We start from the raw sequence: 19,239 nt of genomic DNA on the forward strand, positions 1-19,239 counted from the left end.
GCACGACCTTATCCTGGTGAAAAAACAGAAAAGGCTCCTGGCAGGACAGAGCGGCCAGCTCCGACACCTGTCTGATGGAAGTTATGGCCACAAGGAAGACCACCTTCCAGGTGAGAAGAGTCAGGGAGACCTCTCTCAGAGGCTCGAAGGGGGCCGCCTGCAGAGCGTGCAGGACCAAATTGAGATCCCATGGAGGTAAAGGGGGAACATACGGGGGAACCGAATGTGCCACCCCCTGAAGAAAAGTCTTTACAGGACCCATAAGAGCAAGGGACCTCTGAAAAAAAGACGGCCAGCGCCGAAATCTGACCCTTCAGGGAACTCAGCGACAGTCCCATCTCAAGCCCGGACTGAAGAAAAGCACCACCGGGATGGAAAGGAGAAGGGGAGGGAGCCCGAGCTCTCACAAAGGTCAGGAAGGCCTTCCAGGTATGATAGTAAATCCGGGAGGATGCCGGCTTCCTTGCCCTGATCATGGTTCTAATCACTGCATCCGAGAACCCCTTCGTCCTCAGGATGGCGGTTTCAACAGCCACGCCATTAAACGAAGAGACCGTAAATTCTGGTGGAAGAGCGGGCCCTGAGACAATAGGTCCTGTCGGGAAGAGGCCATGGGGCGCCCACCAGCATCCGAGCCACATCTGAGAACCACGCGCGGCGAGGCCACTCTGGGGCGATGAGAACGGTCGGAATCCCTTCCGCCTCGATCCTGCGTAGAACCTTCGGTAGTAGAGGGAAGACAGAGGAGACTGAAATCCTGCCAAGGAGACACCAGCGCGTCCACCCCGTATGCCTTCGGATCCCGGGCGCGAGCCAGGAACACCGGGAGCTTGTTGTTGAGCCTGGAAGCCATCAAGTCCACATACGGACGGCCCCATCTGCGGCAGATTTCTTCGAACACCTCTGGATGCAGAGACCACTCGCCTGGATCCACCTTGTTGTGGCTTAGATAGTCCGCTGTCCACTCCTGGAATGTAAACCGCTGACAACACTGGAACGTGCAACTCTGCCCACGTCAGAATTCTCGTCACCTCCTGCATCACCATCCGGCTGCGAGTCCCGCCCTGATGGTTGACGTAGGCCACAGCCGTGGCATTGTCCGATTGAATCCTCACAGGGAGGCCCGCAAGGACTCTCTCCAATGGGAGAGAGTGTGGAGAAAAATAAAAAATAAATAAATAAAAATAATCGCCCTCAGTTCCAGAATGTTGATCGGAAGGCGAGACTCTGCCGCCGACCAAACCCCTTGAACCGTGCGAGACTACAGAACACCGCCCCAACCCAAGAGGCTGGCATCGGTGGTGACGATCGCCCAGGAAAGCGGGAGAAGGATCTCCCCGACCTCAGGTTCACCGGACACAGCCACCAAGGGAGAGCTGCCCGAACCTGCTGAGACAAGCGGATGTGATCGTCCAGACCCCGAGAGGTCCGGTTGCAACAAGAGTGTGTGAAACTGGGCATATGGAACGGCCTAGAAAGAGGCCACCATAAGACCCAGGACCCGCATGCATTCCCGTATGGAGACGAATTGGGAGCGCAGCAGATGCGAAACTGCCCCCTGGATCTGGGAGGACTTGGAGGCTGGCAAGAACACTCTGGTGGACGAGGTGTCCAAAATCATTCCCAGAAAGGAGAGCTTCTGGGATGGGAGGAGAGAGGACTTCGGTAAATTGATTATCCAGCCGAACTGTTCCAGAGTCTGAACAGTGATCCGGACGCTGACCTCGGCTTGCTGAAGCGAGGGGGCCTTTATCAGGATATCGTCCAGATAGGGCAGTAAAGGAATGCCCCTGGTACGAAGAATCGCCATGACCGGTGCCAAGATCTTGGTAAAGACCCGAGGGGCAGTTGCTAACCCAAAGGGAAGGGCGACAAACTGATAGTGTCGACCACCTATGGCGAAGCGCAGGAATAGTTGGCGAGATTCCGCGATCGGAACATGCAGATATGCGTCCTGGATGTCCACGGACGCGAGGAACTCCCCTGGAAGAAGGAAACAATAACGGAGCGGAGGGATTCCATTCGAAACCTCAGCACCCGTAGAGACTTGTTGAGCAGTTTTAGGTCCAGGATCGGACGCACCGACCCCTCCTTCTTTGGGACCACGAAAAGGTTTGAATAGAAGCCTGTGCCCTGTTCCTCTGGGGAAACGGGGGTAACAACCCCCCGATCCAGAAGGGAGGAAACTGCCATTAAGAGGTCCGAGGCTCTGGTCGGATCCCCCGGAACGCGAGAAGGGAAAAAACGTTCCGGCGGTCTGGACGCGAACTCTATCTTGTAACCAGATGTTACAATCTCTAGAGCCCATGCGTCCTGAACATGAGCCCTCCACACTTGCTGATAAGAGAGCAGACGGCCCCCCACCACGAGGAGGAAGCAGGTGATGACCTGTTAGAAGAGAAGCGGCGAAAGGACTGGTAATGAGAACTGGAAGTCCTAGGCCGAAAGGAGCGCTTAGACCTGGGCTGGGGAAGAGGAGTGCTCTTGCCCCCAGTAGCGGCAGAGATGAACTCATCCAGTTGAGCCCCAAAAAGTCTGGAACCCTCAAAAGGGGAGGTTAGCAAGGGAACGCTTGGAGGAAGCGTCGGCGTCCCATACTTTCAACCAGACCTCCCTGCGCTGAATGACCAAGAGGGCTGAAATGCGGGCAAAAAGGGAACCAATGTCCATAGAAGCCTCGCATAGGAATTTGGAAGCCTGAGACATCTGGAGGACCAAATCCAGTGTGTCAGCTGACGCACCTTGTTCCGCCAGGTCCTTGTGATGGCGCTGCAACCACATAGAGAGAGCTCTGGCCACCCATGCTGAGGCAAAGGCAGGTCGCAGGGACGTGCCTGCCAGGGAGAAAATGGATTTTGCCAAAGAATCTAGGCGCCTGTCCACAGCGTCCTGCAGAGAGGAGCCGTCCAGGACCGGGAGGGCTCTATTTTTGGCTAACCTGGCCACCGGGGGATCCACCTTAGGGGGAGAAGACCATTTCTCCACGCTGTCCGCCGGAAAAGGGTAGACAGTATCCATGCGTTTGGTGGCAGAAAACTTTTGATTAGGACGGTCCCGGGCCCTGGATATGACCGCGGAAAATTCCTCATGGCCGGAAAGACAGCAGCCTCCGTTTTTTTGGGAGGAAAAAGGGCGAACTCCGTCCTAGTGGAAGGAGGAGAATCCCCCTGGAGGTTAAAGGTGTCCCTGACAGCCGCTACTAAGTCAGCCACCATAGTGGAGAGCTTAGGCGGAAGGTCTCGCTCCGTGACCTCTTCCGAACCGGACAGTTCCCCTTCAGACCTGCCCTCCCTAGGGGGGGGGGAAAGAGTCGTCTGAGCATGCTTCTAGCCGAGGGGGGGGGGGAGAGCGGAGTCATCCGAGGAGGAATGCTGTCGCTCACGCTGCCTCTTAGTAGTCAGGCGTCCTCTGCGGGAACCACTGTGAGGGGACGGAGTGGTTGGCGCCGCAGGATTGGAAACTGCCATACGTTCCATAAAGGACATGGCTGCCTTGGCGAACAGAGCCAAATCAGCGGACGCGCTGGACATGGCAGATGCCCAAGCGGGAGCCGCAGACTCTGCAGTGACCAGGGGGGGACTGGACTGGGCAAGAGAAGGGGGAGAAGGGTGATTCTGTCCAGGAGCAGGGCAGGAGGCACAGGTACCAGTGACTGAAAGTGGGAGCAGAGACTCCATACAGGTCTGAGAAGAGGTCTTAACGGACTTAGGCTTAGGCATGATGGTCCCTCACAAAAAGTGACTAGAATCAGTTGAGAAATGAAAAAATCCTACCGCTCAGGCAACAGCACAAGCCACGAACCCAGAGAGGAGCGGGGGAGCAGCCGTTCGGTGTGAGAAGCTTCTCAGCAGCAGCAGCAGGCAGGAGCGGTGATTAGGCCCCACCCACGGCCGCCGATTAGGCTCCGCCCCCCGGCCGCGTCATAGGAGAGTGAAAAGAGCACGTGCTCCGCTCTCTGTTTAAGGAAGATGAATAAAATGGCCTCCGGCGCCGCTCGGCGTGGCGAGTAACAAAGATATGGCGTCCCCAGCAAGGGGATTGTAAGGCCCAGAGAGAGTGGAGACCGGAGGGGGAAGTGCGCTGCTTGCAGAGAGAAAAGCGGCGCCGCTTCATAGAAAATGATATGCCGCCAGAGAAAGCCGTAAGGAGTAGGAGCGTCCAGATACGCCTGCTCAGCTAAGTGCCTCCAGACCCTTGCGCCCCAGACAGAACATACAATGACACCCAGATCCCCTTCACCCAGGAGGCCCATAGGTCTTTAGTGCAGAGGGAGGGAGGGAGGGGACACAAAGGATGCAGCTTCATACTTATCTGCTCCTGCAGATCTTCTCCCTCGACTCCAGGACCAGCAGGGATGCACCTCATCAGACTTCTGACTCCTTGCCCAGGAGTGCAGTGCTCTGGTGGAGGGTGGCAGCAGGTGACCCAGGAGCTGGTGGGATGCCGGAGCTAACAGGTCGAGCCCGGATCCACTTGCCTTCTTGGGGGGATAATGGAGGCAGCCTGGCAACGTCCAACAGACGGCGGCGGGCACTCCATGGGGGACCAGGAAGGCGCCATACCGACCTGTGTCCCCATCTAGAAGAAAAATAACAAAAGGGAGACGAATCAAAAAGTGTCAACCTCCTTCACCAGACACTAAGCAAAGACTGAGTTCCTCCTGGTGGAGTCGGGGGGTATAGCCCGAGGAGGAGGAGCTCTTTTGTATTTGCATATTGTCCCTCCTACTAATACCTCTAAGCTATACCCATGGTCTGTGTCCCCCAACGGAAAAAAGTCTGAGAAATTATGTTTTAGTGTCTCCATATTCTGAGCCATAGTTTTTATATTTTTGGGGCGATTGTCTCAGGTAGGGGCTCATTTTTTGCGGGATGAGGTGACGGTTAGATTGGTACTATTTTGGTGGGCAAACGCCTTTTTGATCGATTACTTTTTGTGATGTAAGGTGATAAAAAAAAATAAGTTTATTTAGCACAGTTTCTATTTTTTATTGTGTTCATCTGAGGGGTTAGGTCATGTGATATGTTTATAGAGCCGGTCGATACGGACGCGGCGATACCCAATATGTCTTTTTTCACCCGTATTTTTTTACTTTATTTGGGGGAAATTACTTTTCTTTTTTTTTTTTACTAGAAACGTAATTTTTTTTTGGGGGGGGGGGGGGGGGGGGACTTAATTTTTGTCCCACTTTGGGGGGTCTGATCCCCTTTACAATGCATTCCAATACTTCTGTATTGGAATGCATTGGCTGTATGAGCAATACAGTGTGTATTACTCACACAGCTTCCGGCCTGTGAGATCCAGGGGGCTGGATCTCACAGGCTCGTCACAGGAAGGCATTGCGCTGCCTTCCATGCCACCGGGTCCCCTCTACAGCCGCACGGGGAGCCGATGGCACCTCCCGCCGCAACCTCCAGTAAAAGCCTCAAACCGAAGGACCCCCGCGTGCATTGACCCAAGGTGCCTGCTCAATGATTTTAGATCGGAAATACACAGGACGTACAGGTACGCCCTGTGTCTTTAAGTACCAGGACATCAGGGCGTACCTGTACGCCCTGTTCCCTAACAGGTTAAGAAGGAGGATCTATGGCCACCATCCAGATGCACAAGTACCTGACGCTTCTAGCACTAATGCTAGAGCATCAGATAGTTGTGTACCTAGCCGTCAGCTGCGAGGAAGGGGCGGCCCCCTGGGTTTCTGGCCACCGGGAAGTTTTCCTGTAGAGTCTATGGCCAGTCCGTCCCTGAGCTGATTGGTGCTATGAGTTTTCAATCCGAAGCATGTCAACTGTTTGACACGTGGCTTTCTACCTTGGCAATGCAAAGGCTGAAAGCAGTGGAAGACCCGCTGCGATCCCGGCAGCAGTGCCACCACAAACACCAGCCCAGTTCAGATATTTTTTGCAGTAGCAGTTTTCGGCCAAATCTGCTGTGGATTAAAAGGGGTTTTCCAGGAATTAAGAAAATGAAAATACTTAAATATTACTTTATTATAAATATATTCCCAAATAACTTACGTTATAATGGTTCGTTTTGTCTAGAGAGCAATAATTAGCAGAAATAAAATGGCCACTGTCCTATTAGTACATACAAAATCTGCCCGAATCACACAGCAAGACAAGTTACTTCACAACTCTGAGCTAAAGAGCTGCCTCATCCTCCTCCTGCTCTACCTGTCCGGGATTATGATCCTGAACACAGATGATAAAGATCTTTAGCTGAATCTCTGTTGGAATTGAGTTCATGAGCAGATGTGGCTAATGAGCAGCAGCTCTTGTTTACAGCCTCCATTATCATAGCAACAAATTTTCTCAGAATGTCCTGTCAATCCTTTCTGTACTTCATGTCTCCTCATGAACTCCATTCCCACAAAGATTCAGCTAAATATCATATTAAACTGTATTCAGGATGATAATCCCTGACAAGCAGAGCAGATAGGAGGATGAAGCAGCTCTTTACCTCAGTATTGTGAAGTAACTTGTCCTGCTGTGGGATTAGGACAGGTCCTGTGTGTACTAATAGGACAGCGGCTATTTTGTTTCTCCTAATCATTGCTCCCTAGACAAAACAAGCCATTCTAACTAATGAAAAGTATTTGGGAAAATATTTATAATAGAATTAATATTTACATATTTTCATTTACTTAATTCCCGGAGAACCGCTTTAAGTCGCTATGTGTGGCCGTACACAATTGAAAGAGCTCTGGAACCTAAAACTGTTTTCAAGGTAAAGACAACGATTGCTTTCTTAGGAGAGGCCATCAATGTGTGCATCCTTGCTCCTCCCTCTCCTTGATTGACAGGGATCATGCCTAGTTATCTTACCTGGCCCTTTCAATCAAAAAGGAGAAGGAAGAGCTGTCAAAGGAACCAGGAGGAGCAAGGGTGCACAGAGTGGCTTACTCCCGCCACCAGTGCACTTAATCAATCATTTGCATATGGATTTAAAATACTTTTTCTCTAGGCTGGGGTGAAGAATCGTTAAAGGGAGTCTGTCACCTCCATATGGCCATATACAGTGCTTACATGGCTCTGCAGCACACCTATACAGGATTATAACGGTACCTTTGTTCTTTTTTTTAGACTTGCACCAGCAGGAAAAACAAAGTTTAATTCAAATGCAAATGAGCCCTCGCAAGTGCCCAGGGGCGGCGTTCAGTGTGTAGGTGCCCAGGCTGCTCTGCCTTCTTTCCACTTTACTCCTCCCCAGCCTCTGCCTTTGCCCTATCGATGAGGCAAGAGACTTGGAGGGCGGGCAAAGGCAGAGACTGGGGAGGAGTAAAGTGAAAAGAAGGCAGAGCAGCCTGGGCACCTACACAGTGAACGCCGCCCCTGGGCACTTGCGAGTGCTCATTTGCATATGAATTAAATTTCGTTTTTCCTGCTGGTGCAAGTCTAAAGAAAAGAACAAAGGTACAGTTACAATCCTGTATAGGTGTGCTACAGAGCCATGTAAGTGCTGTATATGGCCATATGGAGGTGACAGACTCCCTTTAAGTGAAAAGCATCACTGCATTCACCTGAACTTGTTCTACAAAGCATTGTGCCTGGTATAACAGGGAATTTCCTGGTGACACATCCCCTTTAAGATCATTATTCCAGTAATTCTACTCTCTGTATTCAGTTACTTTGTAGGATTTATACCTTCCTTTCGTACTGTATTTTCATTCAGTATTGTGTCACTTTGTATAATCCACATTTATTATAACTGTACATAACTATTGGGTGCTTAGGAAATGGTCTCCCTTACATATAATACAGGGTTCGAAACTACAACTCCCAGAATCCCCCTTTCATTAGGGGTTGTGTAGTACAAACTGATGACCTGTCTTCAGGATAAGTCATCCCCATCAGATTGGAAGGGGTCCGACTCCCGGCATGCCCGCTGATCAGCTGTTAAAAGTTTCAAAATTACCTGTGCGTCGTCTCCTTTGTAGGGACTGCGCAGTGTAATTACAACTGCTTGACTGCTGCAAAGGAGATTGTGCACAGGTAAATTTTGATGGCAAAGTGCCGCTACCCCTTTAAACAGCTGATCAGAGAGGGTGCCGGATGTCAGACTCCCTTCAATCTGATGTTGATGACCTGTCACAAATATGATTGCACTGCACAACCCCTTTCGAATAACAGTGTGCATGCTGGAAGTTGTAGTCTCACAGCCGCTGGAGTGCCGGAGGATGCAGACCCTGATATTATATATGGAGGCAGTTTCAGCCATAGTAATATCAAGCACCTTCTTAATACACTAACAGTGAGAAGGTACGAATGGATATCATCAAGTCCTTCACCCTTTTCACATACACGTTATTTTCCTTGAAGACGACCCATTTATTTCTATATATCTTCCTGGATGGTAATAAAACACTTACTGATCTTTCAGATCTGTAAACTGCTTTTCGAGGTTTGACATTTCGTCGAGGCACTCCATCCGCCGCCGCTCGCAGTCCTCATCATCCATCTCTGCAAGAAAACCAAAAGTAACCCCATGCGGGGGTATTTATCATCAGGAGAATTATTAAAGTCAGATTTGCAGGAGTCGGTCTGGCTGTAATTTGGGCCAAAATGTATTAAATGTCACAGGCAGTTTGATTAATTTGATGTGCCTTTAACCCCTTAAGGACTCAGCCCTATTTCACCTTAAGGACTTGGCCATTTTTTGCAAATCTGACCAGTGTCCCTTTAAGTGCTGATAACTTTTTTTTTAAACCAAATTTTTATAAATTTATTTAGATCGACATTCATCTGTTGCGTGTACAAGATACATATATCATTTTCACAATGTCGTACATATATTGATAGATATCAAAATACGGCTTTTGTGCTCGTCAAAAGACATACTCAAACCCTGCACACTTTTCATGTTAAGTTAACATAAATATATAAACACCCCTAATTTGTGTCATCTTTGTGCCCTCGGGGTAATAATGGAACAGCAGTAGATCCGGAGTTAGGCCTCTTTCACACTTGCGTTGTCCGGATCCGGCGTGTACTCCACTTGCCGGAATTACACGCCGGATCCGGAAAAACGCAAGTGTACTGAAAGCATTTGAAGACGGATCAGTCTTCAAAATGCTTTCAGTGTTACTATGGCACCCAGGACGCTATTAAAGTCCTGGTTGCCATAGTAGTAGTGGGGAGCGGGGGAGCGGTATACTTACCATCCGTGCGGCTCCCGGGGCGCTCCAGAATGACGTCAGAGCGCCCCATGCGCATGGATCATGTGATCCATGCGATCACGTCATCCATGCGCCTGGGGCGCCCTGACGTCACTCTGGAGCGCCCCGGGAGCCGCACGGACGGTGAGTATGCTGCTCCCCCGCTCCCCGCTACACTTTACCATGGCTGCCGGGACTTTAGCATCCCGGCAGCCATGGTAACCATTGAGAAAAAGCTAAACGTCGCATCCGGCAATGCGCCGAAACGACGTTTAGCTTAAGGCCGGATCAATGCCTTTCAATGGGCATTCATTCCGGATCCGGCCTTGCGGCAAGTGTTCCGGATTTTTGGCCGGAGCAAAAAGCGCAGCATGCTGCGCTATTTGCTGCGGCCAAAAAACGTTCCGTTCCGGAACGGAAGACATCCTGATGCATCCTGAAGGACGGACTGTCCATTCAGAATGCATTAGGATAATCCTGATAAGTATTCTTCCGGCATAGAGCCCCGACGACGGAACTCTATGCCGGAAGACTATAACGCAGGTGTGAAAGAGCCCTTAGTGAAATCGTGATATGCATTACACCTTTTAGCCACTTTATAAATAAGTGCTGATAACTTTAAAACGCTTTGACTTATCCAGGCCTTTCAGAGATTGTTTTTTTGTCACATAGTGTACTTTTGTCACACTGAGGAAGGGACCGTAGTCCCGAAACACGTTTGGTACCATCCTCCATGAAAGATTAAGAAGACTCACTGTTCAAACATTGCTGGTTTTATTCACTAAGGACTCTTTGCGATTTAAAAATCATCAAAAAAGCTTTGTTACTACTTTAATACAGATCTACCTACGTAACAAAGCTTTTTTGATGATTTTTAAATCGCAAAGAGTCCTTAGTGAATAAAACCAGCAATGTTTGAACAGTGAGTCTTCTTAATCTTTCATGGAGGATGGTACCAAACGCGTTTCGGGACTACGGTCCCTTCCTCAGTGGTGACAATCCTCCATGAAAGATTAAGAAGACTCACTCTTCAAACATTGCTGGTTTTATTCACTAACGGACTCTCTGCGATTTGAAAATCATCGAAAAAGCTTCCTTACTTCTTCAATACAGATCTACCTAACGTGCAAGAGAGCTTCGGTCCTAAGTGAACCGGCACACGAACAAAGGTCAGAGTGCGGTGCTAGCTAAGCGTGGGAAAAAGAAGTAGCGAGGACGCCAAACCGCGAGTTGAACGAGTACACTGAAGTGCTATACATCTCTCACGAAAATAACATATCGCATGCTATTCTACCCAAGACTATTTTCGATAATATATGAGAATGAAAACAGCAAAGGGAATCTACTAAATAAGAGTATTTGGAAATTAGGACGCCATTTATATATCTAGAGTAACGGGACGCCGCTAACTCGTGCAAACTTCTTTTAACCATACAAATTTATTTCCTTACACCAATATTCTTGAATGTTGAAGATATTTTCGTTAGAAATTTTTGAAAGGATCCGAACATTTTTTATGTACCCAGGTACATGTTTTTGATGCACTTAGCCCTCAGGTCCCTGACTATCTTTGATTGTTACTTGCCTTGTGATGCATAGATTTTTGAATTGTTCCATGTAACAACCGATTTATTCAGTATCATTCGATCATATCGATTTTATTGATTGTTTGGGATAGTTGTATGCCGCTAACGATTTTGCACTTTAGAGACCCTCTTCTGAAGTATTATACAGGACTGCTGCTATCTATTGTACCCTATTTACGTACTTGTATTTTATCCTATTTTTTCATTGTTCAAATAAATTGCCCTTAATTTGTTCTCCATTGTCAGGGAGTGCCCAGTTTTTACTTATAAAAATTTAAATTTGGCTCCTAAATTTTTCAGGTTAGGAGCCAATGGCTCCTTTATTTTTTATTTTATTTTTTGTCTGGAGCTCTGTTAAGGCAAACAGATCCACAGAAGGAAGGCCCTATTTTTCCATTATTAGTTTGAATATTTCTGGGTTTAGTGACCATTCTGCCTGATCCAATTTTTCTCAACTGAGAAAGTCCGCTATTTGATTTTGAGATCCTTTGAGGTCGACTGATGTTATTGATTCCACTTTCCTTTGCGCCCAGAAAAATAATTTTCCCTGATTGGTTTAGCAATTTCTCTGATCTTGTTCCCCCCTGATGTCTGAGGTAGGCTACAGTAGTGGTGTTGTCCAAGAAAATTTTTATGTGAGAACTTCTCAGGGTTTCTGATGTTGCTTTTAAGGCTTTCCAAGCTGCTCTTAGTTCTCGATAGTTTGAAGACTGGTTGCTTATTTCTGTTGACCATGTGCCCTGGTAGAAGTTTTCTCCTATTTTTGCACCCCAACCTGTCTTCCTTGCGTCTGTGTGAATCTGGATCACCGGAAATTTTTGCCATACAACTGCTTTTGACAAGTTCTCTGATCTTGTCTACCACTGAAGGGAGTATTTTACGTGTCCTGGAATATAAACTATGTGGTCTAGGGACGTCTGACTTTTGTCCCATTTTTTTAATAGTCAAAGTTAGTCTGGCTTCATGCTACAGAAGCAATACATGATGTCAACAATCCGAGTACTCATTACTTCTCGAATCTAGCACATCTTTCTTGATTGGCATTTCCAGATTTTCTGTTTTAGAGAAAGTCTCTTTTTTTGTGGTAGAATAGACACCTGTTTTTCTGAATCTAATTCTATCTCTAGAAATTTCATTTTTGTAGTTGGGTAGAGCCAAGATTTTTCAAGTTTTTAACCCACCCTAGTTCTGGTAAGAGGGATAGAAAGTATTTTTTTTGATCTAGACTATTTCCTAAAAGAAAATAGTCTAGTTAAGGAATGATAATTTTCCCTTCTTTCCTCAGGAATGTATCATCTCTACAATTATTTTGGTGACAACCCTTGGAGCAGAAGAGATGCCAAAGGGAAGCGCCACAAATTGGAAATGGTTTATCTTCCCTGCTACATCTCTTTGGGCAAATCTCAGGAATTTCTGAGACTGTAGATGTATTGGGACATGATAGTAAGAATCTTTCAAGTCGACTGCACACATGAAGGCATTTTCCTCTATCAGAGATTCCATTTTGAATTTTTTGTATGTTATATACGTGTTTAGGGTTTTCAGGTTTATTATTGTACGGAATGAACCGTCTGGTTTGTTCACTAGAAACAGGTTGGAGTAATATCACTGGCCCTTCTGAGAATCTGGACAACTATTTTTATTAGGTCCTGAACCCCCCGCCAGATGTTTTGATGAGAGGAATCTGACTTGTGTGCGGTGACTATAAATCAGTATTTTTTTTTTTTTGGGGGGGGGGGGGGGGGGGGGGGGGAGGTCTAAAGAAAATTCTATTCTGTATCTGTATCCATTCTCTATGACAGGGATCAGCAACCTTCGGCACTCCAGCGGTTGTGAAACTACAATTTCCAGAATGCTCCATTCATTTCTATGTGATTTCTTAGAGCAGAGCAAGTATGCATGCTGGGAGTTGTAGTTTCACAACAGCTGGAGTGCCGAAGGTTGCCTACCCCTTCGCTATGAGATTTAAGATCCAAGGGTTTGAAGTTACAACTTCCCATTTGGGTAGAAATCTCATTAGCCTCCCCCCTATCTCGGCGTCATTGTTTGTCTCCTGTTTTATTATGGGGGTTAAGAAGAAACACTCTTCCTTTCCCCCCCTTTTTGGTAGCTCCAGCACCCCATCTTCACCTCCATCTTTCTGAATTGTTATAGGGGCGAAAGGGGAATTTCCATCTGAAGGGCTTCTCTTCCAGGAAGACCTTATTTTTTTCTCTGCTGCTTTTTGTAGAATTGTATCTAGTATAGGCCCAAAAATATATTCTCCTGAGAAGGCTATGGAACATAACTTCATCTTGGAGGTTTTATCGCCAGACCATGATTTTATCCATAACGCCCTTCTATCTGCATTTGAAAGATCAGCATCCTTAACCCCTTAAGGACCTTGGGATTTTCCATTTTTTGCGTTTTCGTCTTTCACTCTCTGCCTTCCCATAGTCCCGTTTTATTTTTCCATTCACATAGCCTTATGAGGGCTTCATTTTTGCGGGACAGGTTGTACTTTCTAATTACACCATTTACGGTTGCATACTATGTAGTAGGGAGCGGGAAAACAAATTCCAAATCGGGTAGAATTGGGGAAAAAACGCAATTCTGATAAAAGGTTTTTATATTTTTTACACTGTTCACTATGCGGTAAAATTGACCTGTTATCTTCATTCTCCAGGTCAGTACGGTTCCAACGATACCACACTTGAATAATATTTCTTGCGTTTTAATACTGAAGAAAAATTGAGGAAATTATTATTATTTTTTTTTCAGAACAAGATTCTGACCCCTATAAAAATGTATGTAGCTATGTGTATGGGGCTGTGTGAGGGCTCATTTTTGCGGGACGATCTGTTCTTTTCAGTGATACCAATTTTAAGTTTGTGCGACTTTTTGATTACTTTTTAGTGAAAAATTATTGGGTAGTTAAGTGACAAAAAAAAATGGCAAATTGGCTGCTTTTTTTTTTCCCCGCTACGCCATTTATATTGTTATATTTTAATAGTATGGGCATTTTCACATGCGATGATGACCATGATGTTTATTTTTTTTATTGGTTAAGTATTTTTATAAGAAAGGGGGGTGATTTGAACTTTTATTTTAAATTTTTTTATATTTGTAAAATCTCTTACTTTTTTTTTTTTAAGTCGCCTTGGGTGACAATAACTGGCAATCATTCAATTGCCCATAGTATTCAGTGATGGCTAAATAGCCATCATTGAAGACTTCAATTGCACTATATCAATACAAGGCTGCCACCTAGTGGCCTGTATTGATATATACATCTAATTGACTCTGAAGCCGGCTTGGGGCTTCGGTCAATTAGATCGAGGTAACAGGGTCCCCCCCCGATCTCAGCCGGGGACGCCGTTACCGGACCGGAAGCGCGCAACTTCTGGTTCCGGTCTGCGCAGATGCCGTGGTCACATTTGACCGCGGCATCTGAAAGGTAAGATGTATGCAATCAGCCATAGCAGAGACCTGCGGCTAAGGCCTCCTGCACACGACCGTATAGCTTTTTCAGTGTTTTGTGGTCCGTTTTGTTTCCATTTTTCCGTATGGCATATACAGTATACAGTAATTACATAGATAAAATTAGGCTGGGCATAACATTTTCAATAGATGGTCCCGCAAAAAACTGAACAGAAACGGAAGACATACGGATGCATTTCCTTATGTTCCTTTTTTTTTGCGGACCCATTGACTTGAATGGAGCCACGGAACGTTATTTGCGGGCAATAATAGGACATGTTCTATCTTTAAACGGAACGGAAATACGGAAACTGAATGCATACGGAGTACATTCCGTTTTTTTGCGGAACGGGGAAAATAAAAAATACGGTCGTGTGCAGGAGGCCTAAGGCATGTTTAGGGATCAGACCCATGACGTACAGATACGTCATGGGTCCTTAAGGGGTTCGCAGTTTATTTAAACTGATGATCTATCCTCTGGATCAAACGTCAGCATCTGATCAGCGGGGGTCCGACACCCAGGACCCCTGTCGATCAGCTGTTTGAGAAGACAGCAGCGCCGCTGCCTTCTCACTGTTTACCTCAGGCCCAGTGACGTCACGACTAGTATCAATGGCCTTGGCGGGGCTAAGCTCAGTTCACTTCAATGGAGCTTAGCCCCGCCCAGGCCAGTGATACTAGTGGTGACGTCACTGGGCCTGCAGTAAACAGCGAGAAGGCCGTGGCGCTGCTGTCTTCTCAAACTGCTGATCGGCAGGGGTCCCAAGGTGTCGAACCCCCGCCGATCAGATGCTGATGATCTATCCAGGGGATAGATCAGTTTTCAAAAACTGCAGAGCCCCTTTAACCGATTAGGTTTTCTCTCCATGGGGTCTCTTAGTTAGGAAGAATCTTCAAATGGTAGGGAAGTTTTTTTAACCACCTTGGCCACTAGAACATCAATTTTTGGGATTTCATCAAATATCTTTGATTCTACAGAATCAAATAAAAGGAGATTTTTGAATTCCCTGTCTTTTCTCTGGGTCTAACCACTCGTCCAACACCATGTCCTTAATATTTTCATTTTTGGGAAAATTGAACGTGTCACTCTTAAACATCTCTTCCTGTATAGAGTGGGCTTTGTGGACCTGCTCTATACCCATTGTAGCACTAACCGCTTTCAGAAGGTCATTAATTTCTTTAGATGAGAAATAACATTTTGGAGATTCTTCAGTTATTTCACCATCACAGGGAAAAATTGGGGAGATGAATCTACCCTGAGATCCTCAGAATCCAAGGGGGTTTGAACTAGGAGTTTCTGGCGTTTAGAGGATTTAACCTCTTCTTGTATCACACATCTCAATTCCTCCATGATAGAAGGTTGCTCTTCTCTCACAATACTTGAAAAACATTCTTGGCATCATTTTTTTGTATATAAATCCAGTAGTTTTTTAAAGCAGAATATCCATTTTACGCTTCTTCTAGTTTTCTTCTGAGTCTCTTTTGAGATGACAAATGAGCAACCAAGCATCATGATAGGAGTCATGAATTTAAAGAAAGCTGCATATCAAAAGCAAAACTTCCCCAACAGGGACTTCTAGATGGTATGGTGGCTGGAGCATCAAGCTCTCTAGAACCCGAACCTGACATGGTCTCCACAGAACCCAGATTCCGTGCACTACGGCCAGTTCCTGCTGGGTTTTAAATACCTCTGCCCGCGTCATTCCCAATTCTGGGTGCGTGTGCTGCCGCTCCGTTCCGCCACAGAGGTGACATCAGAGTCTTGGGGTGGAAGTAGACTGCTGTTTTTGGTTGCGCAGCACGCTGCCGCTCCGTTCCACCACATCCCTGGATGTAACGTCAGATTCTTGGGGCGGAAGTAGATGTGCACGTCTGCCAGATTATCCCACATGGGGGAAAGGCAGCCATTTGCAGCATATGGACCAGGCTCCTGATCAACAGGAGCGGTGCCATAGCCCAGCATTAGTACGAGACCGCCGGCGAGCAGGGGATACGTTAAGATAAGTGAATATATGAAAGGGGGGCACAATATATCTTACCCATCAGTTCAAATAAAAATCTGTTTAAACAAAAAAAAATATATATATATAATAATCCACTTTACCCCTCTGAGAGGACTTTCTCTGCCCTGGCCACTGTAGGGACAGGAACACACTGGTGAACGGTGGTGGCAGGGAGCAATTTAACCTTTCTCTGTTCCTGCCCCTACAGAGGTCAGGGGTTAATCTCTTCATATCCATAGCTATGCCGTCATGGTGGTGAAATAGAAAGATTCATTTTATGCATTTACAATAAGTTTTTTTTTTTTATAAAGCATATGGTTAGGTTTAGATACACTTTAAAAGGGTTTTCTGGATAGGTCATCTGTAGCCGATCGGTGGGGGTCCGACACCCTGGACCACAGCAGATCAGCTGTTTGAGAAGGCAGCAGCACTCGCAGTAGCGCCGTACATTATACAGCGGCTGTACTTGGTATCGCGCACAACCCTATTCACCTGAATAGGACTGAGCTGCTCCTAGGCCACACGACTGATGAACGGGATGTGACATGACCTAGGAAAAGCTGAGAAAGCCACGGAACTACTGCTGATGAGTGGTGGCCCCGGGTGTCAGTCCGCCACCGATCAGATACTGATGACCTATCCACTGAATGGGGCTGAGCTGTAATATCGAACTGACCGTGCTGCACTTGGTAATCTGCCAGGTGGCTGCGGTGCTCACCCGAGCCCCGACTGACGGGGTGCAGGACATCGAACCCCCACCAATCACATACTGATGACCTATGCCGAGGACAGGTAGTCAGTACTAAACACTCGGAAAACCCCTTAAAGGGAACCTGTCATCTGGATTTTGTATATAGAGCTGAGGACATGGGCTGCTAGATGCCCGCTAGCACATGCGCAATACCCAGTCCCCATATAGCTCTGTGTGCTTTTATTATGTAAAAAAATAAAATAAAAAATATGATACATATGCAAATTAACCTGATACGAGTCCTGTACCTGATATGAGTCCTGTATGTGAGATGAGTCAGGTACAGGACTCATCACAGGTTAATTTGCATATGTATCAAATAGTTTTTTTTACACAATAAAAGCACACAGAGCTATGGCGACTGGATATTGTGGATGTGCTAGCGGCCATCTAGCAACCCATGTCCTCAGCTCTATACACAAAATCCCGGTGACAGGTTCCCTTTAACCAGGCGTCTATAAAGCGTAGCCGGTGGTTGTACAATCTCTGAACCGTTCCCACCTGATCTGGACTTGGCCATATTGCCTTCACAAGGGGGAAAAAATTGTTGGCACTCATCAGTTGGGCACATGCCCTGCGAGTGCTCCAACCTGCATCTACACCACTATATCTAGTGTGAACAGGAGACTGCCATGTCCCTGGTGGAACTGTATCTGTGCTGCCACCATCATCTGGTCCAACTCAGGGGCATCAAACATCTACAGTGCCCAGACATACTGTACACACATGGGAGACAAATGCGTCTGATGTCATCTGCCGGGCAACCACCGCCAAGACTCCCACACCATTTGATTAATGGCCGCAGATCGCATGTGACTTTTCTGTTGTGTGGCGGTTGTTCACAGCAGTAGAATAGTCGCATAACAAGTGGCACATAGCGTTTATTTTTTGGTCTCATAAATTGTCACCATGTAGCCTTAAAGGGATAATCTGGAAATTTGAAATTATCCCCTATCCACAGGACGGGTGGGGGTCCTGATGCTGGGACTCGCCAGACATAGCAGAGCGACAGATGAATGACCCCTCCCCTCCAATACTCATGGGGGGGCTGAGCCAATAATAGCCACCCCTCACCCTGAGGATAATTACTGGAACACCCCTTTAAGGAATGCCAGTCACCTGCCAGCCTGCGGCAGTGATGGCCCTGTCACCCTATGGGGTAGATGCCTCCAGTCCTATCACTGCCTCAGTTCCCTCCGCCATAACTGCACACCGGCAGACTATACTAGGGGAGCGCAGATTACCCGAGGTGTCCCCCTCCTCACTGCCGCTGGAGCTGTCCGTGTCTTCGTCCTCCGAGCTGCTGCCCTCATTTTCCGGGTAATCCACCTCCATGTCATTGTGGTTACTTTCCTTCTTCTCCCGCGAATGCACCGGCATTTCCACCCCACAGCCCGTCCACCAGCGCCTCAGATTTGCCTTCCTACCCGGGCGACCCAAGGCTCACCCTACCGTACTACTTTTAACGCCCCGCCCAAATCACCCTTCCTTCAGCAATTTGATTGGATGTGAACTGCTGCTGCTTTCTTCACTGCGGAGTTTGCGGTTTGGTTGAGAGCGCAAGGCGGTGCTCGCGTTTGCGCTGCATGCCGGGATTTGTGGTTTTGTGGCTGTTCTGTTCTCGTTGTGCGTCCCAGAAGCTTGTGGAGAATGAAACTACATGTCCCATGTAGCATAGCGAAACAGCGTGGCTGTCGGGCGGCTTATAAACAGACGGGCGGCAGACTAAAGCAATCAAATGCTAATGTCTTGGTAGTAAAGATTGAGTGGGCTGGAGCGCCCTACTGGTAATTACTGTTACTTTCACACTAGCGGTTTTCTTTTCCGGCATTGAGTTCCGTCCTAGGGGGCGGGGCTCTATACCGGAAAAGAACTGATCAGTTATATCCCCATACATTCTGAATGGAGAGTTTAGGCTACTTTCACACTTGTGTGATCCGGCAGGCAGTTCCATCGTCGGAACTATCCGCCGATCTGCCGCTGACTGAAAGCATTTGTGAGACGAATCCGGATACGGATCCGTCTCACAAATGCATTGCAAGGACGGATCCGTCTCTCCGCTTGTCATGCGGACAGACGGATCCGTCTTGTATCTTTTTTCACATTTTTACCGGTCTGCGCATGCCGTAAGGACGGATCCGGCATTTCGGTATTTTGAATGCTGGATCCGGCACTAATACATTCCTATGGGGAAAAATGCCGGATCCGGCATTCAGGCAAGTCTTCAGTTTTTTTCGCCGGAGATAAAACCGTAGCATGCTGCGGTTTTATCTTTTGCCTGATCGG

The 19,239-nt window shown here is 47.2% G+C and overlaps 1 protein-coding gene across 2 annotated transcripts in view; it reads right to left on the bottom strand.

The window, feature by feature from the left end:
• Positions 1 to 18,420, bottom strand: part of BRMS1L (BRMS1 like transcriptional repressor) — a 90,081-nt gene extending 71,661 nt beyond the window's left edge. For both annotated transcript variants that reach the window (XM_044271737.1, XM_044271736.1), the window contains exons 1-2: positions 18,198 to 18,420; positions 8,369 to 8,459 (exon numbers count right to left, since the gene is read on the bottom strand). In XM_044271737.1, coding sequence (XP_044127672.1) covers positions 8,369 to 8,459; positions 18,198 to 18,333 — 227 coding nt within the window. In that variant the 5' untranslated portion in view covers positions 18,334 to 18,420. The remainder of the gene's footprint in view (positions 1 to 8,368; positions 8,460 to 18,197) is intronic.
• Between the last annotated feature and the right edge of the window lie 819 nt (positions 18,421 to 19,239).

This window comes from Bufo gargarizans, chromosome 11 (assembly GCF_014858855.1).
Source record: "Bufo gargarizans isolate SCDJY-AF-19 chromosome 11, ASM1485885v1, whole genome shotgun sequence".
NCBI classification, from domain to species: domain Eukaryota; kingdom Metazoa; phylum Chordata; class Amphibia; order Anura; family Bufonidae; genus Bufo; species Bufo gargarizans.